We start from the raw sequence: 26,193 nt of genomic DNA, 5'->3' as shown, positions 1-26,193 counted from the left end.
CTTTTCAGGACTTGCAGTTGGATTTCCAGGTAGAGGACAATGGATATTGCTTCACATCATCATTACCAGTGCTCCAGAAATGGCAGATGAATACTTTTTTGAAAAAGTATTTGGGGTTTCGGAAATTAAACCCTTTATTTACTTTCCACATGCATGCAACCCAAATCTCTTTAAACATGATTGGTTAACAAAATACAGACTACAAGCAGTCTGCAAACACAACCCAGGAAGCGTCCTGCACCAAAAACCTTCCCCCTTGCCCACAAGTTCTGCATATTCGTACTGATTACGTTTGCTATGATGAAAGTTTAAGTAATCTGATCAATTAGGAGATCTTGGCAACATTGCTAAAATCCTAATATGTTTTCAATTACATTGGGCAAAAGCAAATTTGGTTTGGAACATTAGAAAGAGCTTTGGGCCAATCTTCTTTACAGCACTGCTTCAGTTCACTGCTTGTGCAGGCATTCGTTTATACATAGCTCTCTTAAGGTTCCTCCATGGCATTAGATTGATGCCTGAAATCTGCACCAGTTCAGCACCTTGACTCTTTACATTTTCAACTATTCTGTTGTAGATTTCCTGCTGTGCTTGGGCTCACCATCCCATTACATGACCCAAGCTTTAGTGATAAAGCTTTAGCTATAGACAGATGGCATCACATTTGACTCTAGAATTTATTGGTAACAAAGAGGTCATGTTTGACTTAATGACTACAAGGTACCCAGGTCCTGTGGCTGCAAAGCAAATCCAAATCATCACCCCTCCACCTGCTTGATTGGCAGCTGGTTTGAGGTGTTTGTGCTGGCATGCTGGACTTTGATGAACTGCAACAACAGCTTCTCTAAGCTAGTTTCTTTCCTGCTTTCTATTGTGTTAAGAGACCTAGATGCACCAGAGCAGCAAACTACTAAAACTTCTGCTTTGATAGAGGTGCTCACATTTGCTGATGATCCATTAATGAAGTGCATTTTCCATTGTATGACATGCCACACTGTGTTGTTGTTCAAATTGACAGCATAATAAGCTATGAGGAACAGATAAGTTTTCATTATGCCCTGACAGGCAAAAGTGTAGAACTTTTTAAAAAAAACAAAAAAACAACAACACATGACTGTACACACAAATGCACGTGTGGACAGCAACTCTCGCCCTGAGGTTTAAAGGGAAATAACAACCTATTCTTCCTTTTTACATTGTCAGAATAACTCGTTTCAGTTAGGTCTGTCATCACTTTTCTTCCACGGCATGTTTACTAAAAGTCACAAAAGAAAAATGAGTAATGCTCATTGTGTTGGACCACACACCCTGTAGGTTACGCACAAAGTCACGTGACCGTTTAGTTCCAAAGTAAAAAATGTGTATGTCTCAGTGCAGCGATCTGCTATGCTGAACTGATTTTCCTGGTTGGAAATGCATCATATTCTTGGAAACAGGTTCACTGAGCCACTGAACTATGCATCTCACAATGAAAGACCATCATTTTCTTACTGGCAATAACACATAAGAGGAAAAACAAGCACTTCAAATAAATGCTACTCTCGACTGCTCCCTTGTCACATGGGGTTGCAACATCGGGTGGCTTTGCATGTTTGATTTGGCAGAATTTTATGCCAGATACGCTTACTGACGCAACTTCAAAAGACAATGACATATTTCACTGATTTAACTCTTGGGTCCAATGGCTCTGTCATGGAATCCTTACACAGTGGTGTTACACTGTTTGCTGTCACTGAATGCAGAAAACACCCTTATTGCAACAGTACAGCTACATACTTCAGATACAGTACTGTATCTTATCCTTGAGCAATAGACTTTCAGCAAGACAATGCTAAACCCCAAATTGCATGTATAAAAAGAGGATTGCTTCATACTTGAAGAATCCAGATGCTGAACTAGCCTGCCTCCAATCCTGTTCAGCAGCTATAATCAGACAAGAATGGGTAAACATTCCCCAACCAAAAGCCCAGAAACTCATCTACTCACTTCCCAGACATTGCTGTTAAAAAGAGAGACGATGCTACACGGTGGTAAAAATTACATTTTTTGTCTATATTCTATTTGAATAAAATAAAATTTGAATAAAATGTGGGTTTATGAGATTTTCAAATCAATGCTTCCTATTTATATTTAAAATTTACATAGCGCCCCAACTTTTTTGGAAATGGGGCTGTATATTTGGTCAAGCCACATGTTACGTTGTTGTTTAAAAAAAAATTTCTGACAAAATTCTTATATTTAACACAAATAAAATTAAGTAAATGTTGACAGTGTAACTTAAATCTAGTTGCAACTTTTCTCAGCGGTGACTTTGAAGGTCTGAAACTTTTTTTTAAATAATGTGATGTATAAAACCTTGATGTAACAGTATAAAGAGCGAAATAGGCGGTATCCACCAATGTGGTTCTCTTTGAAGAAAGCCAAACCTATCTCCCCTAAAGCACCTAGCTGGTTTAAATAATACAAAACACAAAGGTATCAAAAAGCTACAGTAACATTAAAAGCATGATATATTTTATAAGAGATCTTATTTATACCAGGGATCTGTATGAGAAAAGAAAGAAAGAAAGAAAGAAAACTGCTAGTGTGTGATTTCCTTTTACTTTAGTTTTAACTTCTTTTTTTTTCTTCTTTCAGTGAAAAGGATAAAAGTGTAACAGAAGATGGAAAATGTAGCACGAAATCTTGGCTACTTTGTTATTCTGCATGTTAATAAGTGTGCTGTGAGCTCTGTGGATTGTCAAACTTTTAGGGGTTTTTTTGGTCTTTTTTCACTAAGCTGACCTGCTGCTCATGCTGGCCTCAAATTTAACATGTAGATATGAAATGGATAGTCGACGTTCTTAGGAAAATAGCAAATGTACTGTTATACAGTAGTTCTTTTTACTACTGTGTGTGCTTCTAGTGTAAACAAGATCACTTTTGATTTGAAAGTGGGAAGTCAAGTAAAAATTGCTAGGTCCAATATTACACTTCATTTAAAAACACACACACACATCAAGCAAAACAGTATAATTTCATCACAAATTAAGCGGGAACGCATATATAGTTTTCCCTCTTGGGGCCAAGTCTAAAGCTAACTAGGGGTAGCCTTTTTTGAACAGGGATTTCTTAAAGATTAATTTCTGTGGGCGCTGTGTAATGATTAATATCTGAAAACAGTCTAGCCAGCATTTGCTCATGAGGCCATTGCGAGGTTTTACAGCTCTCTCGGACACATGACTAACCCCAGAGTTCATACCATCTGTGTTTGGCTAATGCCAGTAATAATCGCTGCAGATTAATCATCAGGCCTTGACTGTCAAAGACGTCATAATAAAGCAACTTCTCAAAAGTGCTATTTATCAGGCATGATATAGAGCAAAGCCTGTAATCTGAATCAGTAGGGGAAGAGTGAGCTCTTTGTTGCTCGCTGAGCTCACGAGACTGTGTGCGATGGGGCCAGTTTGGCTAGCGAACCATAAATTGCAAACTCATAAGGGGGAAAACTTCAATCCCATCACGTTTCTGGAGTAAGTCGAACAGCGCAAACAGCCTGCAGTAACGCATTTGCAGCTGAGCTGATTTTTAGTATACCCCCTGCTTCTTGTTTTCTTCTCATTATGCCCCTTCACCCACTGGCTGTGGTCACAGTTGTGCTCTTCTTGTTTATTTCACCGAATTTGATATGCTACTCCAATACTGCCAGATGATTATCTCTCTCTCTCTCTCTTTGACCTTTACTGTGTTTTCATTCTTTTGTATCTCACTCCCAGCAATAATCTGGTAGCTCTCTTGATATGTCTTGATGCCAATGTGTGCATGTGTCACCACATCATCTTCTGTCTTGATTTTTATTGTCTTTCCCCGTGTCCGTCTATAATCCCTTTATAGAGCTGTCCAGAGTGTATAAGTGCGCACTCATTTATGCTGAGCTCATGCCCAAAAAGACCTGGTACTCTTTCTTTTCCACTACTGGGGATTTTGCCAGACTAAAAACACAGAGGGAAAACAGGAAAAATCTGTTCTCCTTTTCCGGTCAAAGAGTCAAGGAAAACGGGACAGAAAGCAGCACAAGGGAGGATATGATGACATCTTTCATTGTGATATTGTTAATTGTTGTAGCTGCGTACTGAACAAACTCAACCGTCACCATTATTTAGTGGCAGGTGTACTCCATTTTCTCTATACGCTCAGAGAAAGCTGAGAGCAGCAAGATTCCCTGGTAGGACAAGAAATACAGTATATAAACCTCCGAGCTCTGAGTCTCAGAGGCTTCAAATTTGTTTTTCTTGTTTTATCTTCCTCATGCGTCATAATGGAAGCCAGTGAGATAGTTTCACTCTGCACTGATTACTTGGAGGTCATGGTTTGTGAGAAATGTGGAGGAGGAAGGACAATAAGAGACTCACAGTTGTGTTGTATTTTTCCTGCTGTGGGACACTCCTCGCAGCCCATCTGTGCTGATAGGAAGTCGAGCACCCATGTGTGTAGGCCATGCTGACGTCAATTGGACTTGAAGAACCAGTGCAGCAAGAACCAATATCGACACCTCCCTCCTCTTTTTCTTTCACTTGTTGCCTTCTACCTAATCTGAATCTAAACCAGTAGGTGCTTCTGTTGTTCTCACACTTTGGTTTTTTCTCGGTGCCTCCATAATGACACTTCACGGGAATTTTGCGCATTACCAAGTCACAGTTTCCTCCTTGAATAACGAAGGCCTGCTGCTTATGTTTGCATTTGTGAAAAGAGTCAAAGATAACATTTTATCCTGGCTGGGAAAACATCTAACTCAGTACTTTTATGGAAATTTAAAAGAGGAACTATATTTCCTTATGTAAATGTGTGTTGTGTGCAAAGGGACAATCTATTTGAACACTGCAGAGGCGTGAAATAAGCAATCCATTGTGTATGCCACTTTCACGTGTTTGAAACCCAAACTATTATTTTTGCTAACAACTGTGCAGACTTCAGTTGCATGCAAGAATCCCCATCTGTGTAAATGCATTACAGCACATGCATTGGAGAACAATTGGACATCACTGGCTGTTCCATTTGTTTTCTTTGCTTTTTTTCAGTTCAGCATCTTTCTTTTTTGGCTCACTCAAAACTTTAACTGAGCATCATTCTGCTCAAGCATCAAAACCTGGAATTTGTAATCTCAGAAATTGCAAAAGCCATATAAACAGCACAGACAGTTAGTAGTATGTGTGTTGCAGGGTGCAACATTTCCCAGAATCATTCATTCTGATAAGGGTGATAATGAACTCCCTTTTCTTTCTTTAACAGAAGGCTTATTCACTCACCTGACAGGCACACTTTGGTGACATGGGGCTGATTTGTAGCGGGAGATCTCCTGCAACAGAGAAATAATTTACAAAGTTTTAAAAATTAGGAGCCTGGAAAAATGCTTCCATCATTTATTTATTTATTTATTTCATTTGGTTCCAGTCGGTCTTTGTTGCCATAAGATAAACACAAAACAACTCCCTTGGTTCTCTGAACAGGTCTCAGGCTTGCGGTGACCCTTTTCTCTGAGGTCAGATTGACTCAGTGTGCACCTCTGGTAAATTTGATGCAACTACAACCACTGACCCAATTCAGTGATCACTGGAAACCTGCGAGCACTTCCATGTAAAAGATGATGTTTGTGCCTCTCATAACAAAAAACAGAATTGAAATGTCACTGTGTCCAGTTTTGTGTCACCAGCAAAAGGCTCTTGAGATATGTGAATTTATATTTGCGAGACTTCTTCACAAGCCCACAGCATTATAAAAGTTTCTGAAGCTTTGGTGCCCCCAAGTGGAGCATGCTGGCATCTCCAACCATTGTCAAAACAGACACTTATGAGCCACAACATTAAAACTACCGACAGGTAAAGTGACAAACACTGATTATCTTCTTATCTGGTGCCTTCTATAAAACAACACATGGCACAATCAGAAATCCTAGTCTGATTTTAATGGTGTGGCTTACTGGTGTATCTCCAAAAACTAAGATCCACAGGCAGATTTTTCCTCAATAAAAAATAAATATTAAATTGTGGATCATAAAAACTCTAAGTACAGAAACTGATAATGATCCCACTTACTTATTAGATACACACTGTACATTTGTCAAGGTGGTGAAGTTGTTCCTAACTGTCCGAAGACTTGCCAGAACCTAAAGAGAAGATCAAAAGACTGACGTAAGAGAAAGAATGTGCAAAAAGTAAAAGTGAAATTTAAAACAAGACATTTTGCATGAAAATAAAATAGTGTGAAAAATGTTTAAGGACTATAACTTACCTCTCACAGGAGAGCATGGAGAATAACCTTTGCTATTGACCATGTGTTTAAAAGAGAGGTGTTTTAAAGAATTGTGATTCTTTTATTTTATGACTAGTTTGGGGCAAATTACTGTTTTTAATAATGTAATTAAATAATATGGCACTAAATATCTCTATATTATTTATAGATTTCTATACTGTTTGTCTGAAAAGGTTTCTGCAATGAAGCTGAAATCCGAGTGTAGAGTTCTTCTGCCATGCCGATGTTGTTATATATCCTCATTGCCAATTGTGGGCAAAGAGTTCAATATGGCGCCATGGGACATTTAGATTAAAAAGTTATTGTGAGAAATTGTGTTTTATATTCTGAGATAATTGATGCTCTTTGTACTTGATCTATGGAGCTATGACAAGCTCTTACCTGGGCAAACGGTGTCACAATCAAGTCTTCTCCATGTCTGAAAAATGAGAGTAATGAAAGGAAAGCCTGTTACACAAACAGACAAACACATAGCTAACTGTAGTGTAATGTGACAATGCTGTGATTAAAACCACTCACAATTCTCCAACGATGGAAGAATTTCGGGATAAGGATTTTGGTGATAGCTCATAGTCGCTGTCAGAGCGGTACAGGAAGGACTCCCGCCGCTGGCCGTAAGCTGCCAAATTGGGATGAAGAACCAGACCTGAACCTGGGGATGCCTGAGGGTCTGATGGGCTGCAGCACACTGATGGGCCATTCTCCCCTTCAAAACTAAAAGAAAGTTAAAAAAAAAAAAAACAATCCAGGGGGAGAGAAGAAAATATCAGGATGTGATTCTTTACAATGCAAAGCAAGTTCTTTAAATCTATTAGTTTTAAAAGCATAAGCCAAAGTCTGATTGATCATCAATCTTGCCATTTAGATTTAACTTTTAAATCATCATCGTCATCTTGAATATACCTTCCGTAATCTACCTGTAAGTACTGGCTTGCAAAACATGTTGACAAATCCTATCCAGGAAGTAGATTATTGCATAAATCCTAAAAAAATTACTCATCCATTCATCCACAGCTGAAAAAAACAACAACTATAACACTCATAAAATAAGTATGCTTCACTGTCTGTACAAGCAGGGCTGGTTTTACTGTAATCTGCCCGTCTGGTTTGTTTCTTACGGGAACACTGTCCATGACAGTTCCATTCAAACTCAGCAGTTAGGAAATGACATACAAAGAGTGACCAGCTGCCTGATGTGTGATTAAAGGCACATTTTTGCTTTTTTACTAACTACGTTTTCTTTTACAGTAACTGATGCACTCACAAGCATCTGCCTACATCTTGATTACCTTCCCTCATTGTTTAAGATGAATGTATTTGAACACTAAAATTGAACTAATGATAATAAAAAAATTTAAAAGGAAGACAATACAATATTGTAGAATTTATGGCTTTTCTTAGCATGTGATGCTTACAACCTTGATGCCATCTAAAAAATTCATATATATTAAAATTGTTTTTAAAATTGACAAGCAGAAATCAGAAAGAGCAACCAGAGAACTCATGCTCAGAGCAAAAATAAACCAACATGCTAACTGCTAAATGCAGCTTTCCTCAATAGTTGTTTGATCAATAAAAACCACCACAGATGCACACAGAGACATAATCTGTTTGTCACCACAGAGTTTATGTAGAGCACCGGGACGAGTTATTGTGTAACCAGATGATTGGGTCAGATGGACAGGAGTTTAGAGGTGCAAGGTCAAACTGTCAGTGCCCAGCAGGAATAGCAGATGCCACAAACCATGAAATGGAAAAATAACTCAGAGTCCTTGGCTTGATTACCATTTACATACTTCATTTTATTAGAAGTGCCACTTCATGTTTTCTCCACGTTATAGCCCGCCTCTTTAATTTCTGCTACATGTGGGATTAACTAGGCACGTGTCCCATTGAGACAGTCCCACACCTCTGCCAGAGAAGCTCAGATTAATGTGAGAACTCTGATTACACACATGCAGGAAGACCAGCGTCATCTGTGTTGTGCTTTGCGTCATTCAGTTTCAACAAACAACATATTTTAACTACAGCGATCTAATCCCACAGTGTGAAACCAATCAAGAACTTTCAGTAAATATGCACTACAGTGGAAATGAAAAGGTTAAAAGAAAAAGAGCATCATGTTAAAATCTACCAGTGAAGTTATTTTTCTAAAATATTGACATGTAGAGTGAAAAAAGGACTCATATGCATATATAAAATACTCAGTGCAATAAAAAAAAGAGAAAACTACTGAAACATCACCTTGGAGCTGAGAGGTGTGCTCTGTTGACAACTTCCTCACTGAAGTCAAAATGTCCAGCTCTGCACCTAGGAGACCTTCGAAACATTTTTCTCCCTCTTCAAGGTCCACATCGAGCAACATAAAACAGTGACACTGTCTGCTCACTCATACATACACACACACTTTTGCAGCCTCCCCTTTCTGTCCAGTAGCAGCCCACGTGCTGGAATAACGTAGGCTTGGCAGATGCTAACATGCAGATCTGGGCTGAAGCGCAGGAAAAACGCACCAGCAGTCGCTCTGTTTATCTGGCCGCCTGTCCTTTATCCCTCTGTATTAAAACACAGCGCCGACAAGACTTTACAGTGGGACGTCGCGATTACGTTGAAAATCCAGATCCTCATTTATTTGCCAACTTTGGAGATTATAGTTAATGTGCATTTAATGTACACTGTACATATTTCCCCAGATGAGAAAAAAACCCATCTGTGTGTTAAGAGACAGTACAGTGACTGTGTGGTGTAAAATAAAGAGGAGAACTAGCAGGAGGTTTCTGATGCCGTGATGTGTTATTAAAGCTGCAATATGGCTAACACTATTACTGTGCTCTTCTTCTGATAGTAGACAATGTATTATTAGAAATTCTCTGGTACTTAGCTACTATTTATAAAACTCAATGTCCATAGCAGTAGTTGATTTCTGTGATTAGGCTGAAGGTCTGTTGACTTGGTTGACATGTGGAAGACTGAGGAGAACCAGAGCTTAAGTAAAAGCCTTCCACATACAGTATATACAGCGGGGTCACAGTTCCACGTAGGCCTGGAAATCGTCAGGAAATCTGATGCTTGGATTAACATTTAAAACCACCAGAGATTATGAGGGGTACAATGAATTTTACAGACTACTAATCAAATCAAAGATAATTTATGATCTGACCACAATGTCAGATTTCAACTTGCATGTCACTGTCTGGTACAGCAAAACATTGCTCACTAAGCAGCCTTGTGGTAGTGGGACTTGGATCATAAGTAGGTGAAAGTGTCAAATTACTTTTCTAGTTGCATGATAACCAGATGTATCTAAAGAACAACCAGACAGGTCAGAAGTAGTCACGCTATCAGCAGATTGATATGTTTTTTCACTTAGACATGAAAGTTACAAATTAATTTGATCAAAGACAGAGGGTCCCAAATAGAAAATAGGAAAAAAAAAGTACTGTCAAAAAATGGCCTGACGCTAAATGGCTTCTCAGGAGAAAAAACAAGGCTAAACTCTTTGGACTGGATAAAACCATTACCAATGTTTCACAACTGACGATTGAGGGGAAAAAAAATCCTGTTTCCTGATGAATTCAAGTTTGTGGCATTAACAGAAGGATTTATTTAAGAAGGGAAACAAAGGAGAGAATCGTGCCGTAGTCTATAAAAACAACATGGGCTAGCCACACACATTAATGTAAGTACATCCCAGAGGAGAAAGTCCCAGCACGCTGCTTTGCTCAGCGTGTACTTTTAAAAATATTTTAAGAACTAAAACATTTGTGATGAAATCACGCCCCAAGGGTGAATTTCATCATCTGAGTATTTCAACACTCTGTACGTACAGCACAGGGATGTCTGCCAATCGCTTTGGTCTTGGAATCACAAATGGCTTTCCAGAGATGTCTCACACTTTTATCGTAATAAAGTGTTTGCTGTGTGTTTTATTGCAAGCTTGCAGTGACAACCCCATGATATTGGGCTATATGAATAAACTTTACCTTATGTAAGGTATGACATAAAGGGGACTGTTTCCTGTTAATATATCTTTTTTTTTATGTGTTATTTCAGGGTCTTTTTCCAAGGCATCTTTCCACACCAATGAGTTATTTTTTAAAAATGAGTCCCCTGAGCTCTAACTCATCCTGGAGCAGGGACATTTTTGACAACCTGAAATAAACTACTTCTAAATAAGGGTCCGCCTGAGTTACTAAATAAATCCACAATCACGACTACCTGCTGTAGCTCTTCAAAAACACATTACAGCTGACAAGCAAACCCACTACTTGGGTTTCAATCCTCTATTTTATTTATTTAATTCTCTCTTTAACACCCTCAAAAGAATATCCTTACCATGCGCTGGCTACAGTGAAGCGTCTGTATCGATGTAGACGTCTGATCGTTGCCTGCTTGCCTGAGGATCTTGGTGAGAGTTTCTGGCCAGAATGACTAGAAGTAACACTGCAACAGTCTGCCTGGCCCAACCCGACCCCTTTGAATTCTATACTAGTTTCCATTAAAGAGTCCGCTTTACAACCAAGTCTGATGCCGGACAAGACTGCACTAAAATATTCACTCACAAACTCAAATAAATATGTCTGAACGTATGATTTATTTTTATTGGTTGATATTATCCAGACAATCCTCCACTGCATTATTCATAATGCTAATCAATATGAACAGAAGCCTTTTTAAACAAGCTGACTGGCTACTCAAAAGCAGCTGGAAAACAAAGCAAAAAGTTATGGGGCGTCTCCAGTGTTGTGCAATAAACAGAGCAAAAGTTTCTCTGCTCCTGACCTGTAATCCAGATAAATCCAACCCATGTTTTTCAAAAGCACGAGGACATAGTATAAGCCTTATACAGATGAAAGCAACAAAAAATACAGACACCAGATAAAATAGATTCAAAAGATCTCAAAAAGCGAAAGTAGTTTGGTGGGATGAATTATAATTGCTCAACGAAATAATACATACGGGAAACTGCTATTCAGCAACTTCAAGTGTGTGCATGTTCTTCCCATGTCTGTGTGGGTTTTTCTGGGGAACTCTGGCTTCCTCCCGCATTCAATAGACATAAATCTTAGTTTGACTGGTGATTCTAAATTTGCCGTAACAGGAATGCGTTGTCTACCTCTTTGTGTTGGCACTGCGACAGACACATGAGCTGTCGAGTATGTACCCCGTCTTTCACCCCCAAAAAATTCATAAATGCCAACTTTGTTGCTTGCTTGCAAATCTAATGTCAGATCTAGATGGGAGAAAACACCGGCCTCCCGCTGTTACCCGGTACACAAGCTGTGCTGCTTTTCTCAAATTACTACATTATTACTGCAGCACAACAAAAGCACAAACGCAGAGAAGTACAAGGAAAAAAAATAATGCCCAAACGTGCGCAGCATCGGTGCCGCCTTATAAAGCGTTTGAGCGTGTCAGTGTGTTTATCACAGCCTCACCTGTCAGGGTCAGCCTGTGTGATGTCAATGCGAGGCAGAGAGGCGATGGGCAGGCTCGTGGGTCTGCTATGGGTTACGGGATCTTCTTCTGGTGTTAGCGGCCTTCCCCTTTCCCTCTCCTTCTCTGCCTGTCGCCATGACAACGGAGGCAGCTGCAGATTGCCAGAAAACCGCCTGTGGACTTTGAACACCTCCACCCCGAGAGTGTTGCCTGCAGAAAACTGTCCCACAGGAGGCTCCTTATTTTCCTGACAGAAAGGAGATAATGAATGTTTAGCTTTGATACGAAATTGTCTCAGAAAAAGAAAATCAGTAAGGGAAAATGTTAAAGAAGTAAAAAATGTGCATAGCACATAAGAAATACTATAAATAAGAGGATAAAATGTAAAACCATGGGGGAAAAACGTGATTTAAAAAATAAAAATGGATGGATGAAATTAAAACCTTGAAGTTTTATGCATTCACAGGCCAGTGAAACTACTTTACATCCATGTCTTACCTTTCTATGTAAATGTCCTTCTTATTAGACATTTGTTTGAACTTTTGTCAAAATTTGCACATGTAGTGTGAGTTGTAGCCAAAAATATATTTTGTGACCTCTGACCACTAAATTATAATCGCATCATCCTTCAGCCAACAAACATTTGCACTGAATTCATGTGAATTCAAGCCTTAGGTTTTTTCGGTCAACTGCAAAACCTAAAGCTTCCAGCTATGGTTGGAAATGCAAAAATAAATAAATAATAATAAATAAAAAGTGCCAGCTGATATGTCGATGAAGCTGTGCAGAGTGTAAATATTGTATGTTTAGTGCGCCTTCTTTGGCATGAAGTTTCCAGTATGGATCACAGAGTGATTCATTGAAATGATGGGTTGTAAACAAGTCAGCGTACTGAGGAAACAGAAATGGGCTGCCAGAGCTCATTCTGCATATATCAAACAATTTATGTTCACAGCATGCAAGAAGAAATTAAACACGTCAAAGATTTCATGCAGACAAGCAGCATATGAAGCACAATAACAATGAGAGGGGGAAAGGACGGGGACTGAAGAATTCCTAGAATGGGTCTGAGGCTATCGAGCAATGATTTGGTTTTTTATGTCAATGTGGCCACAGGAGGCTAGACAGACAAGAAGAGTGAGAAATACAGAAGCTGACAGCTAGTGTGAAAAGGAAAGAGCGCGAAGCTACAGTCTAACCTCCCTGTGATCCAGACGGAAAGCTTACCACTGTTTAACAACAACAACAAGGCTCTTTAACCCAGTCAGTATCTGATATCCGAGGCAAATACTCTTATGTTGCCCTGCAGTGTTATTTTCTAATGTAAATATTTCATATACACAACAGTCTTAGTATAGATTTTTTAAGAGAGCTGTGAACACGTGGAACAACTTGAAAAATGAACTTAGTGCTCTCTAGTGGACAAACCATGCAATGATTCATTCAAATAAACCTATTTCACAGACACCATTTAGAAATGAAACTGGGGTTTAAAAAGTAGTGAGGGCCAGAACTGTTTGTTTTAATGTATCACATTTAAATTACAGCACTTCTGATCCAATGACCCAAAGAAAAGGCTACACTTCTGCAGAAACCAAGTCCTAGAGTTGCAATATAATGAAAACCAGAAACTGTAATGAATTTATTCTGTACACTTCCCCATTCTGAAATATAGAAGACGGATGCTGAAATAAAAATAACAAAATACATAATTATTCCTTTGAAATTAAAACAGCACAAAGTAAAAGTCACTTACTCGATTGCTGTGGTTCTGATTCACTACTCATGCCTAAGCCAATCAAATATCATTACACACTGATTCACCTCTCATTTTGAAAAAATAAAATAAAATAAAATAAAATGTAGATCCAGACTTTAGTGATGTTATAGTTGGTTAAGGCCATGTATGAAATTGTAGGCAAACACAACTGTTACTAATGGCATTAATGAAGATTCTTTACATGATATCTCATTAATTACATGGTAACACTGGGAGTTTAATCTTTGTATAGTATCACATTTAAGTCAGTGTAACAAAGAGCCAAAAACACAGGATCAAAATTGGGAAGCACATTTGATGACAACAGTGAGGAATAATTATATGGTAACTTTCAAAAACATAATTATGCTTTCAATATTTGGATTAATAAAAAGTAATACGATAACATTAATATGCTAACTCGATAACAGCAATATTTCAAAAAGTAAGGAAAATTGTGTTTAATCAATTATTTCAACAAATCTGATACCGTTGGACATCCTGTTCATTTCCCCTAAAATGTCCCACATTTGTAAGGAAAATGCATTTGTGGGTGGAGCAGCAGAGTTCAATATGTGGATGGCGCCCATGAAAAACATGACAAATCTTCTCTGTCAAACTCGAAATGACCACTGAGAAAAACATTCCAGGTAATACGGTTATCCAGTTACAGCAGTGATTCTTCACTGGTGTATGGAAAGCACATGGTAAACTCAACTGAGTGTTCAAACGGATAGATGTTTGGACAACATATAGATATTATTTAACTGACAGTGTACACAGCCAGGTGTCTGTCTAATGGGAGAAATGAGAGAAAGATTATGTCATCCCATTTCCTCTTTCCAATCAATGTGACTGACAAGTAATAGCAGGAAAGTACCCTGCAAGACATAAATGAGAGATAACTGCAAAAAAGACGGGAACAGGGAAGGAAAAGACTCCAAATGACAGAGTGAACACGAGATAGTTGAAGAAACCAATGCAGAGATGGGAGTGTGCTGTCCTTTCTGATTGTCAGTAAACCCACTGCGCTTCACTCCCCGGCTCGTTCTGTGCAATTTGCCTGACATATTGCTCCTGTCTTTTTAAAGATATATTCTTCCTCTCCCAGGAAAATGGGTGAAAATTAAATCTGGCAAAACATAAACTGTCCGGAAAACCAATCGAAGTTTGTTTCCATTTACTAAACCAATTGTCAAGCAGAGAACTAAATAGTCTCCTGTCAATATGTCAGTGTTATTGGGTAAATTATTTATTATTTGTTTATTGATTGCAACTGTTGTCTCGCTATGTAATTCTATTTCTCCACTGATCACTTGCCCATGACATCAGGAAGAAAGTATAAGGCCAATTCACCTTGTATATAAAGTATAAGCCAGGGGTCGAAACATTAGTAAACCTGGATTTGTAATGTGTGTCAGAACATGGTCATAAAAGGAAAGGAACTAAGATGAAAGGGAAAACAACAGATCTCAAACGGAGGTAGTGTAGCTGCACAGAGTCAAACAGAGGTGGAGTGGGTGTTTTCTCCAGGAAGATGAAAGGCCTTTCTTGGCTGCAGAGCTGAAACAGCTCCAGTGTTTTGTGGGGCACTTCCAAAAAGCCTTTTTGAGAAAGGCGATCATAAATGAGACGGCTTTAGGAGTGAAGCTCCAACAGCATGGCTTTATGTAGTGACTGAATTAATAAACCTTTCAGCAAAGACGGGAAAAATGACTCTTGCTTTAATTATGTAAGTGCTACAGAATCTAAAAGAAAGGTAGGACACATCAAACACTGTCGCATAGCGAATTCATGCTTAAGGAGCTATTAATCTTCTCTGTGAAGCAAACAAAAACCTCAAGCTTGGAAATGAACAAAATTAACACACACAGTGGATAAAAAGAAATAAACAAATCTCTTTGAATAAAGTAATCTCTGTTACACTTTCAAAACTACCAAACGCCAACATGTGAGTCATTTAGGGAACACTACAGCAGCCCACAGCCACAGCCAAATTCTCACATAGTGGGAAACACTGCAGTGCACAGCTATAAAAAGCAGTGTAAGTAATTACTGAAAAAACAGAACAAGTAGAGAAAAAATATTTAAGGCACACCAACATACTATGTAGTACATCCACTCACCAGCCAGTTTATTAGGTACACCTTACTAGTATCAGTTTGGAACCCCTTTTGTCAGAGGTGCTTTACTTCAAAGAGGTGCCGGACAACACATTACAATACTGGTACCATATGATACTGAAATCAACTTTCTTTTCCATTCAGAGCTTCAGTAGGACGCCTTCACCATGCACCGAATGTATTGAGTTACTGGCTGATTAGATATTTGCCCTAACAAACTGTAGTAAGGGAAAGAAGCAGCCGACATCATAAGGTTCAGAAAAGAGAGCTCTATTATGAAGCTATCAAAAATGTGACCACCATTACCAAAACAAATGTTTGCATTAGAGTAAAAATACAAAAAAAGTAAAAAATGTTATACATCTTGTCATGATTAACCATCATGTTACTTTACACTGGATATTTCCTTCAGCTAAGAAGCAAACACAGCACAGAAATGCTTTGCATTAGGCAGGCAATACATTTAAACAAGAAATACATTTTTGTATAGCGTAATAAATAAGGGGATAGAGGGTGATAAAGGCCAGTCACAGCAGGAAAACTTTCATCATCCAGAATTTTACTTGGCCTCTGTGCTCGTGTTGGACAGTGTCAGTGTAAATGAACTGGCCTGCCTGCCCAGTCATAAACACCACTGACACAGAGGAGAAGCAGATGGGCCTCTCTGTCAGATCCTTGTCCTTCCTCCTCTTATCCATGTTTCCATTCAGTCTATGCCCTGAATGTTTCCTAGTGTGAGCTGTACTTTAACACGTTCATCCTCGGCTCGCTCTGCCTCTTGCTTCTAAAGTCACTCCTCAACTCTCAATCTTCATCTTCTTCACTTTCTCGTACACACACAAATCATGAACACATGCACAAACACACACACACCAGCTCCCTCTCTGCAGTGTATTCTGCCAGATAGCGGTCTGTTGTGTACAGTACAGTCATCTGTTTGTGAGTCACTGACCGCCACACAGACATACTGCAGTGTGTTTTCCTGCTAGAGCTCAATCTACCTTTATTCAGAAGGAAACACAAGGAAGACAAATATTACAAAATATATGGAAATTGCACAAATACGGAACCAGAAACCTTAAAGGTGAGGCACAGAATTTCAGATAAAAGGAAATTACATATTGCAGGCTAATGAATGCATGGACGGACTCATGATTTAGCAGATGGTTGGTGGGGAAAAAAATCAGCACTTACATCACCTGGTGTTACTCCATGCGCACTCCTACTTTTCTTCATCCTGAGGGATGCGCAGCCAGACTCTCCGTCTCTGTGTCAGATCCTCCAAAAATTCAGTTCTTTCCTGCGTCCTGTGCTGTGGGCAGCTTCACCAATACGCCTGCACACGGGAAGCAGGGAGGGTGTGGGAAACAATGTTAAAGTAGCAAATTCCAAAAGTTATTCTGCCTCAATCATAGTAAATCTGTCTGCATTTGATGTCAGACTTGCTTTAGCCTTGCATCAGACTTGAACAGTTTTGACCGGCTATGTGGTGTACATGCAGTGAATAATTTGATACAAAGAAACAACCCTGCATGAGCTGTGATACATTGCTTTTCTATACGCATTTAAAAATCAGTGATTTACCAATTCCATCATTTGGATAAAAAGCATATAAAAGGTAATATAAATTAAAGGCAGTAAAAACCCTTCAGAAAACTGTAAGACACAACTGGAAAGCTTAGCATACTTTCAGTGTTAATGCTAAAGCAACAACAATCACGTTTACAAGCATTCTATCTATGCCAGCAGTGTGGCTTAGAGAGGCAATGCCATTATGTTAGCCTTAGTTAGTCATTGTGAATCAGAATGAAATACATTTATTTGTTGCCATCAAATTTTCTACAGACATTCTTGGTCTCAAGAAATAAAGCCTAGGGCCTTTTTTCGAATGGTCATAATGAAAGTGACATTCCTTACTGTAAGTGAAATATCTTTGACAACTATTGGATGGATGGACACAGAATGTGATCATGTCTTTGTTCTGATCGCTTGCTGATCACATATTCTGTATCATGTGCCCCTCTTAGTCCTGTCTTTCTTAAAACCGCACACAAGCCTCTTAAATATTAAGTGTTTAAACAAGCACTACTGTAAAAAAAGGGTTTGTTAAAAAAAAAAGAACCACGGTTTGTTTTTTTATAGTATGCTAAGAATTACTCATTAGTTAGGGGTGTGATACATACAGTTGTGCCTGAAGGCTTTTTAGTGAGATGCTGCTCACTGCAGAGCCCAGGACTGTTTGTCGGAAAGTCTTTCACGCACAAGCTAATATAGTGAAACGGTATATTTTCCAAATCAACACACAGGATTTGAACCCCAGTTTGTTGGGTGAAGGCACTGATTAAGCCATTCATTTCCCACATCATACCAATAATTTGTACCTTGCCACTTGACACTACCTCATCTAACTTTCATCTAACTGAAAGCAGAATAAAGGATTTTGAAAATGATCATGGTGTGATCGTATCCAGCATCTATGGAGGTCCGAACATTCTGACCTCAACAACGAACAATATACACTTTTATACCCATTAGGTTAAAGTCCCCAGCTGTCTGATAGAGGACATGCATTGCTGTTAGCAAATGAGTGGCACCCGACTTGGTCTACAGAGCTGGCCTAGGTCAGGTTCCACTCATTTGGCTTTGTAGTGAGTATCACTTTGACTGCTTGCTTTTAACCCAGTTCCAGTTTCTGCCAGCTTCTCTGAATGTAGTGACTGCGCCCTCATCAATTATAGAACAACCACAGCTGGTGGAAAATCACCACAAGGCAGGAATGACTGACAATGTGACAGACATAAATCAATGTTTTCCATGTCATGATTGATTCCCACAGTGTGGCACCCACATTAACCTGATTTTGGCTGGCACTGTGTCCTCGCTAATAGATGTTCAAAACAATTACCTAGTGTATGTGCGGTGTGAAAGTGACTTCAAACTGCCCTCCCAATGAAAAAGTGACTGTTCCATATAAAGTGTTTTGCTTTTTTACTACAAACTGACAGTTGTTTATAAACTACGCCACGTGTAGATCATTTTCTGAAAAGTTAAACAATTAATTCAAATAATTTTGAGAGCTTTTTAAATCCTCAGCAAGACTCCTTGGGTATCCCCAACCTTTTCTTCTGAAGTGTGCTTTTCTTTAGATATTTCTTTCATTTATTTTAACTATAGCATTAACTAATAAAATATCCATTTTAACCGTGGCACTGTTTCAAACAGTGTGCAAATATGTTGTAAAAGTTTCATAAGATTTACTTTTTTGCACAACTGTAAACAATTACATTAAAAATAATAATAGAAATGGAAAGGTACAAAGATGAATGTACAATAAACCAGCCAACAAACTGATATATTTATGATAACCTTTGATACAGAAATCCTGAAAACACTACAGTACTTGCTTTAGGTAACGTATGCAGCTGCAATTCTTCTGACAGGAGCAACATGCTCATCTATCCTTGTGTGGGGAAAGAAATGCCCACAATCATGGGAAAAACTACACACTGAAAATGGCAACTAGTGCAGCTGGCACTGTGACATTTCTTTTTAAGACTCTAAGAGTCAATCATTTTTATATAATTTAAATTGACAGAATAATTTCCTCAAACTTAAGACATATTTGAACATTTTCACCCCTCTTAAATAAAAAAATCTTAATCTGTTGTACTAATACAAGGGAAAGCAATAATATTAGTCTAAAGAGTTCTTAGTGTTATTGGCTTTGAGTCACAATTTTGGGATGTGTGATAAATTGCACTGAACTATTTTCTAACAACTACCCAATAAAATATTTTTAAACATGACTAAGGCTGAGACTTCACTAGCATTTATAATGTTTTATGGAAAAACCATTATCAAAGGCAAAGTTGTTTTTTTCTGTTAAAGTAAGTGCTAACCTATAATTGCCCCAATTATTAAAAGCGACACCTACACCAGGAAGAAAACACTGTAAGAGTATTCTTAAAGGTATATATTCCCATGCCCTCGCATAAAGGTCATGTTACAGATTATCAGCCTGACCTACAAGGACTATTGTAGTGAAAAAGGACTGCAGACAGATGGTGAAGGGCTATGCAGAATCATGCAATATAAGCCCAGCACTGATAGACGTAATCCTACAATAGTTTTAAAGCTTTAACACTATTAGCACAATTAATCAAAGGAAAAGATGACTGTGTCCTTGCTTCATCAGAGATGCTGAGAAGCATGTGCTCAGTGTACAATATGCCCAAAAGTCCCAATTTAGTGTAAGTGTATAGATGTAATACATTTTTTAAACAAGGAGTCATGGGAGTTCGCAGTCTCTATGAGACCACTTATTGTGAATTTAGGTAGCATACACTGTTTAATTATTTGTTGCTATGCCACTGAGGCTACAATTTGAAAGCTGTGCCATTTCCAACTGTTCCAACTTTTACTGAGGTAAAACAGCAAAGTTATAATTTGCTTTTTATTATGGTGTTTTGTCAAAGTTTGGTTTAGTTTCCGTTTTGGTTCATTATATTTCAGACGATATTTTAAGGAGATCAGTAGATTGACAACTGAGGCTCACTGTCAACAAGGAGCCATTATATAGATGTACTACTGTTAAAAAAAATGTTTGTCACAATCTTACTTTCAAGTCTTGCTCCTTGCCATTTGCCTTAATAAGAATTTCAGGGCTCTGTCAATGCATCTAAGGAAGGGAAAGCCCTTTGAGGCTTGAGCATTTGAGCATGAAAGAACTCTCAATCAAAACATCAGTGGACTTAAGACAGTAGATTACACAGCCTCCACTTACTAGAGAGAGAGAAAAAAAGCTTCCCCTGACCTCCCATTCTCACAGCCTCAGCAAAAGATCACCCCCAGGGGTTGGTCTTTGCCTCTACAAATAATTGATTGTTGATGTGAAGCGGGTACCAGAATGCATGGTCATGAGGCAGCACTCAAGATAGGGATTGTAAGAATTTGGCATGGACTTGAAGAGCACATCAGAGAGCATTGTGCTATATGGATATTATCATTGCATTAAGGGGAAAAAATAACAAAAAATCTTTGCTTAATCTACAACTCGAGAGCAATGCGCGAGTCATGGACAGCCTTGGCTTTACCGTAATCAGTCACTGCACAAAACAAAGCTGCCTAAAAAGCTTCAAAGTACACTATAAGTGTAAAATTTCCTAATCAGATAAACTCCATTAGGGGGGCAAATCAAGATATGTGTAAGACAGCATAACAGTACACTGCCTACAAAACATAATTTACATTCCCTACAAGGTGTGATGATACATGATTTTGAGATACATGATAAAGTGCACCAATTAGATTATTAAAATTGTAGTTAGCGATACTATATTTTGTGTGGGGTCTATGGTTTCCTGTCACAGTCCATGTGAACATCAAATAAAACAAAAGCATTGAATTGGGGAAGCAGGGAAATGCCTTAATGCTGTAAGAGCATGCACAGTAAATGGGAAGTTCACAATATTAACAAAAACTAGCGTCTGCTATCAGAGGTCTGCATGGCCGAAAACGAGAAGTGACAAAATTCAGCCATCTGACGAGTTAATCTATGTCACACAGCACCCATGAACAATGGAGAGCTGTGAAGGGTGAGTCATTAATTGAAAATAGCTGGTCACCCACACAAAGGTACCTTTTGTGGTGGTAAAACAAAAAGGGGTAAAGAAAGCATGCGTGGAACTGTGTTAATATTACATTCAGTTACTCTGAAGTCCAACAAGGGGGGCTTTTGAAGCCATCCATGTGTCACAACCCTGAAGGAATAACTTTACATTTATCATTTACTAACACGCAAAGATTTGCTTAGATGACATGTATTTGTTTGGCAAACTGACTTCATTGACCTAGCATTGAACTATTCTGTGTTGAATTAAATTAATGTGTGAATGCCAAATGGAGAAGCTAGCACTGGTCACAGGACAAGACAGCTGTCGACATTAGGTTCCATTTGACTGTTATGCCCACCCACGTTTATTCCATCTAAATCCCACTGAATGCACTTTATTCAGTCCTAAAGAACAGCAATTTAAACATGCAGGCTGTTCACAGATTGTATCTCATCTATATGACCAAATGCAAGAGGCTGAGTGCTCTTGTTTTACTGCGTCAGGAAGATAACAAAGACACAATGTTTTTTTCCTCCTGTCATTTCAAATCATAGGATAAACATGCAAAAAAGGGAACTGAAACTCATCCAAATGAAGACTAAGTCAGAGCCACCCGCAGTTTCATTTAAGCCAAAAGACATCAATATGTTATTGTAGGGTGATTCAAATGAAACAGCTCAATGATCGCACACTGCATTTCAAAAACATTTGCACACTTTATCTGTTGAGTCTAATGTGGCAGATATGTAGCTGAAGGTTTACGGCAATCACTATTTACAACCTTCAAAGAGCAAACAGACGACAAGAAAAATAAATAATCAGGCCTCCTGGAGAACAATATCTCCAGAGTCATTTCTTTAATTTGCACAGTTTTAAGGTTACTTACTTACTTATTTATATTTGCACAAGCCTGAAAAATAGTACATGTTGTTGGGCATAATGCTAAAAAAAAAAGCTGTTTTGTAGATGTAACAGCTTGAGAAAAATGACAAGCCAAAGTTAGACCCGTTCCCAAGAGGAGAGACACATATGCATTACAAATGGAATTTCAGTGAAAACTATCTAAGCTAGTGACAAGTACTTGCTTTTTTCCCAGAACTTCTGGAATATCTACTTGCCAACTGGAGTAAATGTATAGACACTATTTATAGGCTTCCTGGCTTCATTAAAAAGACAATCACAGAATGTTATATATGATTGAAGAACCTCTGCTTTCACAAAAGCACTCCAGGCACCATTTTAGAAAGATCCATATTAATGTAATTCCTACAGCGCTGAATATGATACCAATCAATATTTGCCAGGCTCCTTCAGCACAGAGTTGATCTGTTAATTTCCTCTGAATGTACAAGGTTAAGAACTGCATGTCAAGAAAAATACTTGTTAGACGGTTGCAGCAAGTTTTAGGCAGTCTTATTTTTCTATTTTTATCCATCCGTCCCACACTGTGTGTGTAGGCTTGTTCTACACACAAAGCAGTTGTTGCACTTCATGCAGGTGTACTTATATTTACAAAGTTAGAGCACACTGAAATAATTATGTCCACAAATATGAATAACCATTTCATAGAAAGATACATTGTTACAGATCAGAAATATGTCAGAGGCAATTTTCTACACAGGCTTAAAATGTTTAGACCAAGGAACTGATTAGCTGAAAGTAATCTGTAACTATTATCTGTAACTACAGTACTATTTAGATAACTCACTTTTTAAGCAAGCTTTCAAGCAAAATGCTGCTTGTCTCTACCAGGGGTGCCACCAAGGAGGGGCTAAGGGGGGCACTGCCATACTTAACTTTAATAGCAGAAAATTAACTAGGCATAACACTCCTTTCTCTTTCTTTTTTGCCATATTTTACAAGGACCTATATTTGGCAACAGCATAATAAAACTAGAAATCTGTTTTGGTGTGCCTTCAATAAACAATTGATTAAGAATGAAACACAACTGAATGAACACAACTACAAGTGTTATAAACATTTATCAAATACGTTATGAAGGAAGAAACCTCTCAAAGAGTAATAGTTTTACATTGTTTTTAAGCTTCAATCAACAACTGAATTTCCTAATGTTAATGAGCATTTCTCATTTTAGACTGCTTGCAGTTGAGAGCTCTAAACTAAGTCACATTTGCATTCAGTGCAAAAGCAGATTCAAGCAGAAATGAGCTTTTCAGACGAGCGAGGACTGAGAGGAGTTTGTTGAGGAGGGAGAGAAACAACACACCAATTTGTGGCAGCTGAAATATGACGTCACTGTGGAGGCCACAGGGAACCCACTGCCCTACTGTACAGACACAGAAAGCCAGAGACACAGAGAGAGAGAATGGGTAGGCCAGACTCTCTGAGCCTGTTGGTACTTGTAGATTGTTCTTCTCTCACAGCATGTGCTTGTTATATTGGCACTGTGAATAACAGTAATGGGGGAGGCAGACCGATTTCCAGCTTTGTTGTCTTACAGACTGACTTGATTGGTTTAAAAACATAAATACAAATAAATAAATACTTCATGCAAAAATACCTACCTTAAATAAGATACCTACAATCACCCTCGTGTACTTATCATGTGTAACTAGCAGACTAGCACAAATGACTCATTTATTCATATTCAGCATTCATTAAAAATACTTTTTTTATATTTGGATGAAAGAAATGACAAAAAATGTTTATTTCATCATGAGCCTTAGATGTTGTGGATTCAGACAAAAAGAACAAAATTACACATAATTGATGGGGATTGGACTCTGGACACATGGCAGCAGTGACTCTGGATGAGTCACTCCTAAGAGTTTCTGACAAAACCAGCAATAATTAGAGAGAGTGCCAGCTTTGAAAAAACACTCACGCTGATTACCCCATCATATTCAAGTCGCTTTAATAACATGCACTCAGGTATTGTTACTGAAGTACTGTCGGTGTCAGCTCTTCATCAAGTATCCATTTACAAGAGGAAACTTGGTGTACCAACTACACAGGCTAAAGCTTTTAGAGTGAAAAATAACAGCTGACTTGGGGAGTAAGGCGGTAACAGAAGGCTTGGCATGGTGTGCAGGATTCGGAGGTGGGGGTGGAGATGGTTCACTGATACGGCCTTTGGTGAGCATCATCACTGGCAACATCCATGTAAACATAACCACAAATCCAGAAATGAATCATTGTGAAGCTTTGATATGCCCTCTTGGGACATACTCCTTAAATTGAAGTGCACAAATTCTTTACAAAAAGTTTCACGTTATCTTGGGGAACCATTTTCTCTTTTCCACCAGCACCTATACCAATATCTGTTCTGCAACGAGAACTAACTAGCCAATATTTCCTTCGTTTGTTGTTGTTAGTATATTCAGGGTTTCTTGCTTCAGATCTGGCCTTTAACAGGAATCTATACACAACTATGTCCACATACTTTAAATTCACTGAGCCTGTGTTACCTTACATGACAGATGTCTGATTTTTCTTTTATATATTTTGGACCATTTCATAAACAAAATATATATATTATATTTGAGTAAACAAAAACAAAATTGATTAAAAAAATTATTGAAAATATGGAATTTAAAACCTTATACTGATAAGCAGATGCCTTCAAATTGCTCAATTTGTCAGACCAACATTTTAAAACCACAATTTAAGGCACTTTAAGAAATCATTTAAGAAAAGTGGGAAATCTGAGGGGAGGATTAGTTATGTATTTTTTCTTGAAAAACAATTTCACACATCATATTAATACCTACCGCATATGAATTCTGAAAATGTCACGTAGTACAAATGCCCATAACCCCATCGCACTGAATTATGGACTTGATATAAAATTATACCGAGCAATTTCAACAAGCAACATACTGCAAGCAGAATTCCTCTGCATGGAAACTAATAGAAAAAATATATAATACTCTATAATACCTATAAAGTGGATTCTGGCCACAATATTTCCTCTCAGTGACTGTAAAGGTGTACTTACAGAAGGAGCTGTTCTCCTTGAGACCGTGGTGAACGGGCGAGCAGGAATTCACATCAGCAAATTTTCGACCTGAAGGAGAAACAATGTATGGATTATAACTGGACTGATCACATTTCACTGTGAAATCTTTGAGAAGGAAAAATGCTGACTGATCACAGTATTTTGGTCAGTTGAAACTATACAATTGATTGTAGACCAGCACCAATGGTCCATGATATATCTCTTAGGGGAACCATATACCATATTCTGTGCTTGTGCATTCAATCATGCATGCAGGGATTTCTGTATTTCCAGTCAGCTGGAGTTTCCACCCAAACATGACAAACACCGGCTGGAAGCCAAACATCACAGTTCAGCGACAAGAAAGGCAGGACAGTAACAACATCATCATTAGTACCACCAACCAAGCAACCACTAATCTGTCTGTCTGAAAGCCCGCCTAACAAAAAGCTGTATGTATGTGTCCTCTTTTTCAGCCCTGTCTGAGAATAAAATCACAAAGAGGCCAACTGAATTCATACCCCACGACCCCCAACGGACATCATAAATGCTTTGAGCTGGGCTTAAAGGGAAATGCAACTAAGTTTCAGAAATGTAACATGCGTCAATATGTGACATTCCAGCGAAATGTCACAACTGTGGGGTGTGGGGTGGGAGCTCGTGTCGGATGCAGAACCAACACAAAGCTCTGAAAAGTGATTATTAAGAAGAGGAAAAAATGAAACCTATGGTTTTTTAATGTTCAAACTTTGGAATAAAAAAAGGCATACATTGAAAAATATACTGTTACAGATCCACGAAGTCAAGTATCTAGATTCACTCCTGCACAAAACAAAAGGCTCCCACAAAAAAGAAACAGAAACTCTCAAAAGTCGGTCTCAATGTTAACAATTGTGAAATTAATAAATGGTGCAAATGACTTATATTATCCACGCTAACAGTAGCATTCACAGTAAACAGTGTATTTGGAAAGGACCAATGACATCACCAGCCTGCTGACATTTTAGCATCTGT

General features: G+C 38.4%; 1 protein-coding gene across 2 annotated transcripts in view; it reads right to left on the bottom strand.

Moving 5' to 3' along the window:
• Positions 1–26,193, bottom strand: part of LOC113009940 (cAMP-specific 3',5'-cyclic phosphodiesterase 4B-like) — a 44,808-nt gene that overhangs the window by 17,432 nt on the left and 1,183 nt on the right. The window contains exons 2-8 of one of the 2 annotated variants that reach the window (XM_026148637.1): positions 25,180–25,248; positions 16,804–16,945; positions 11,727–11,974; positions 6,808–7,002; positions 6,670–6,706; positions 6,072–6,142; positions 5,286–5,335 (exon numbers count right to left, since the gene is read on the bottom strand). In XM_026148637.1, the coding sequence (XP_026004422.1) occupies positions 5,286–5,335; positions 6,072–6,142; positions 6,670–6,706; positions 6,808–7,002; positions 11,727–11,974; positions 16,804–16,845 (643 nt within the window). In that variant the 5' untranslated portion in view covers positions 16,846–16,945; positions 25,180–25,248. Of the gene's footprint in view, positions 1–5,285; positions 5,336–6,071; positions 6,143–6,669; positions 6,707–6,807; positions 7,003–8,532; positions 11,975–16,803; positions 16,946–25,179; positions 25,249–26,193 lie in introns of those variants that run through there. The other variant, XM_026148638.1, reaches the window with a different exon arrangement.

The sequence above is a fragment of the Astatotilapia calliptera genome, chromosome 18, assembly GCF_900246225.1.
Source record: "Astatotilapia calliptera chromosome 18, fAstCal1.2, whole genome shotgun sequence".
In the NCBI taxonomy this organism is placed as follows: Eukaryota; Metazoa; Chordata; class Actinopteri; order Cichliformes; family Cichlidae; genus Astatotilapia; species Astatotilapia calliptera.
This window is presented reverse-complemented; position numbering and strand designations above follow the sequence as displayed.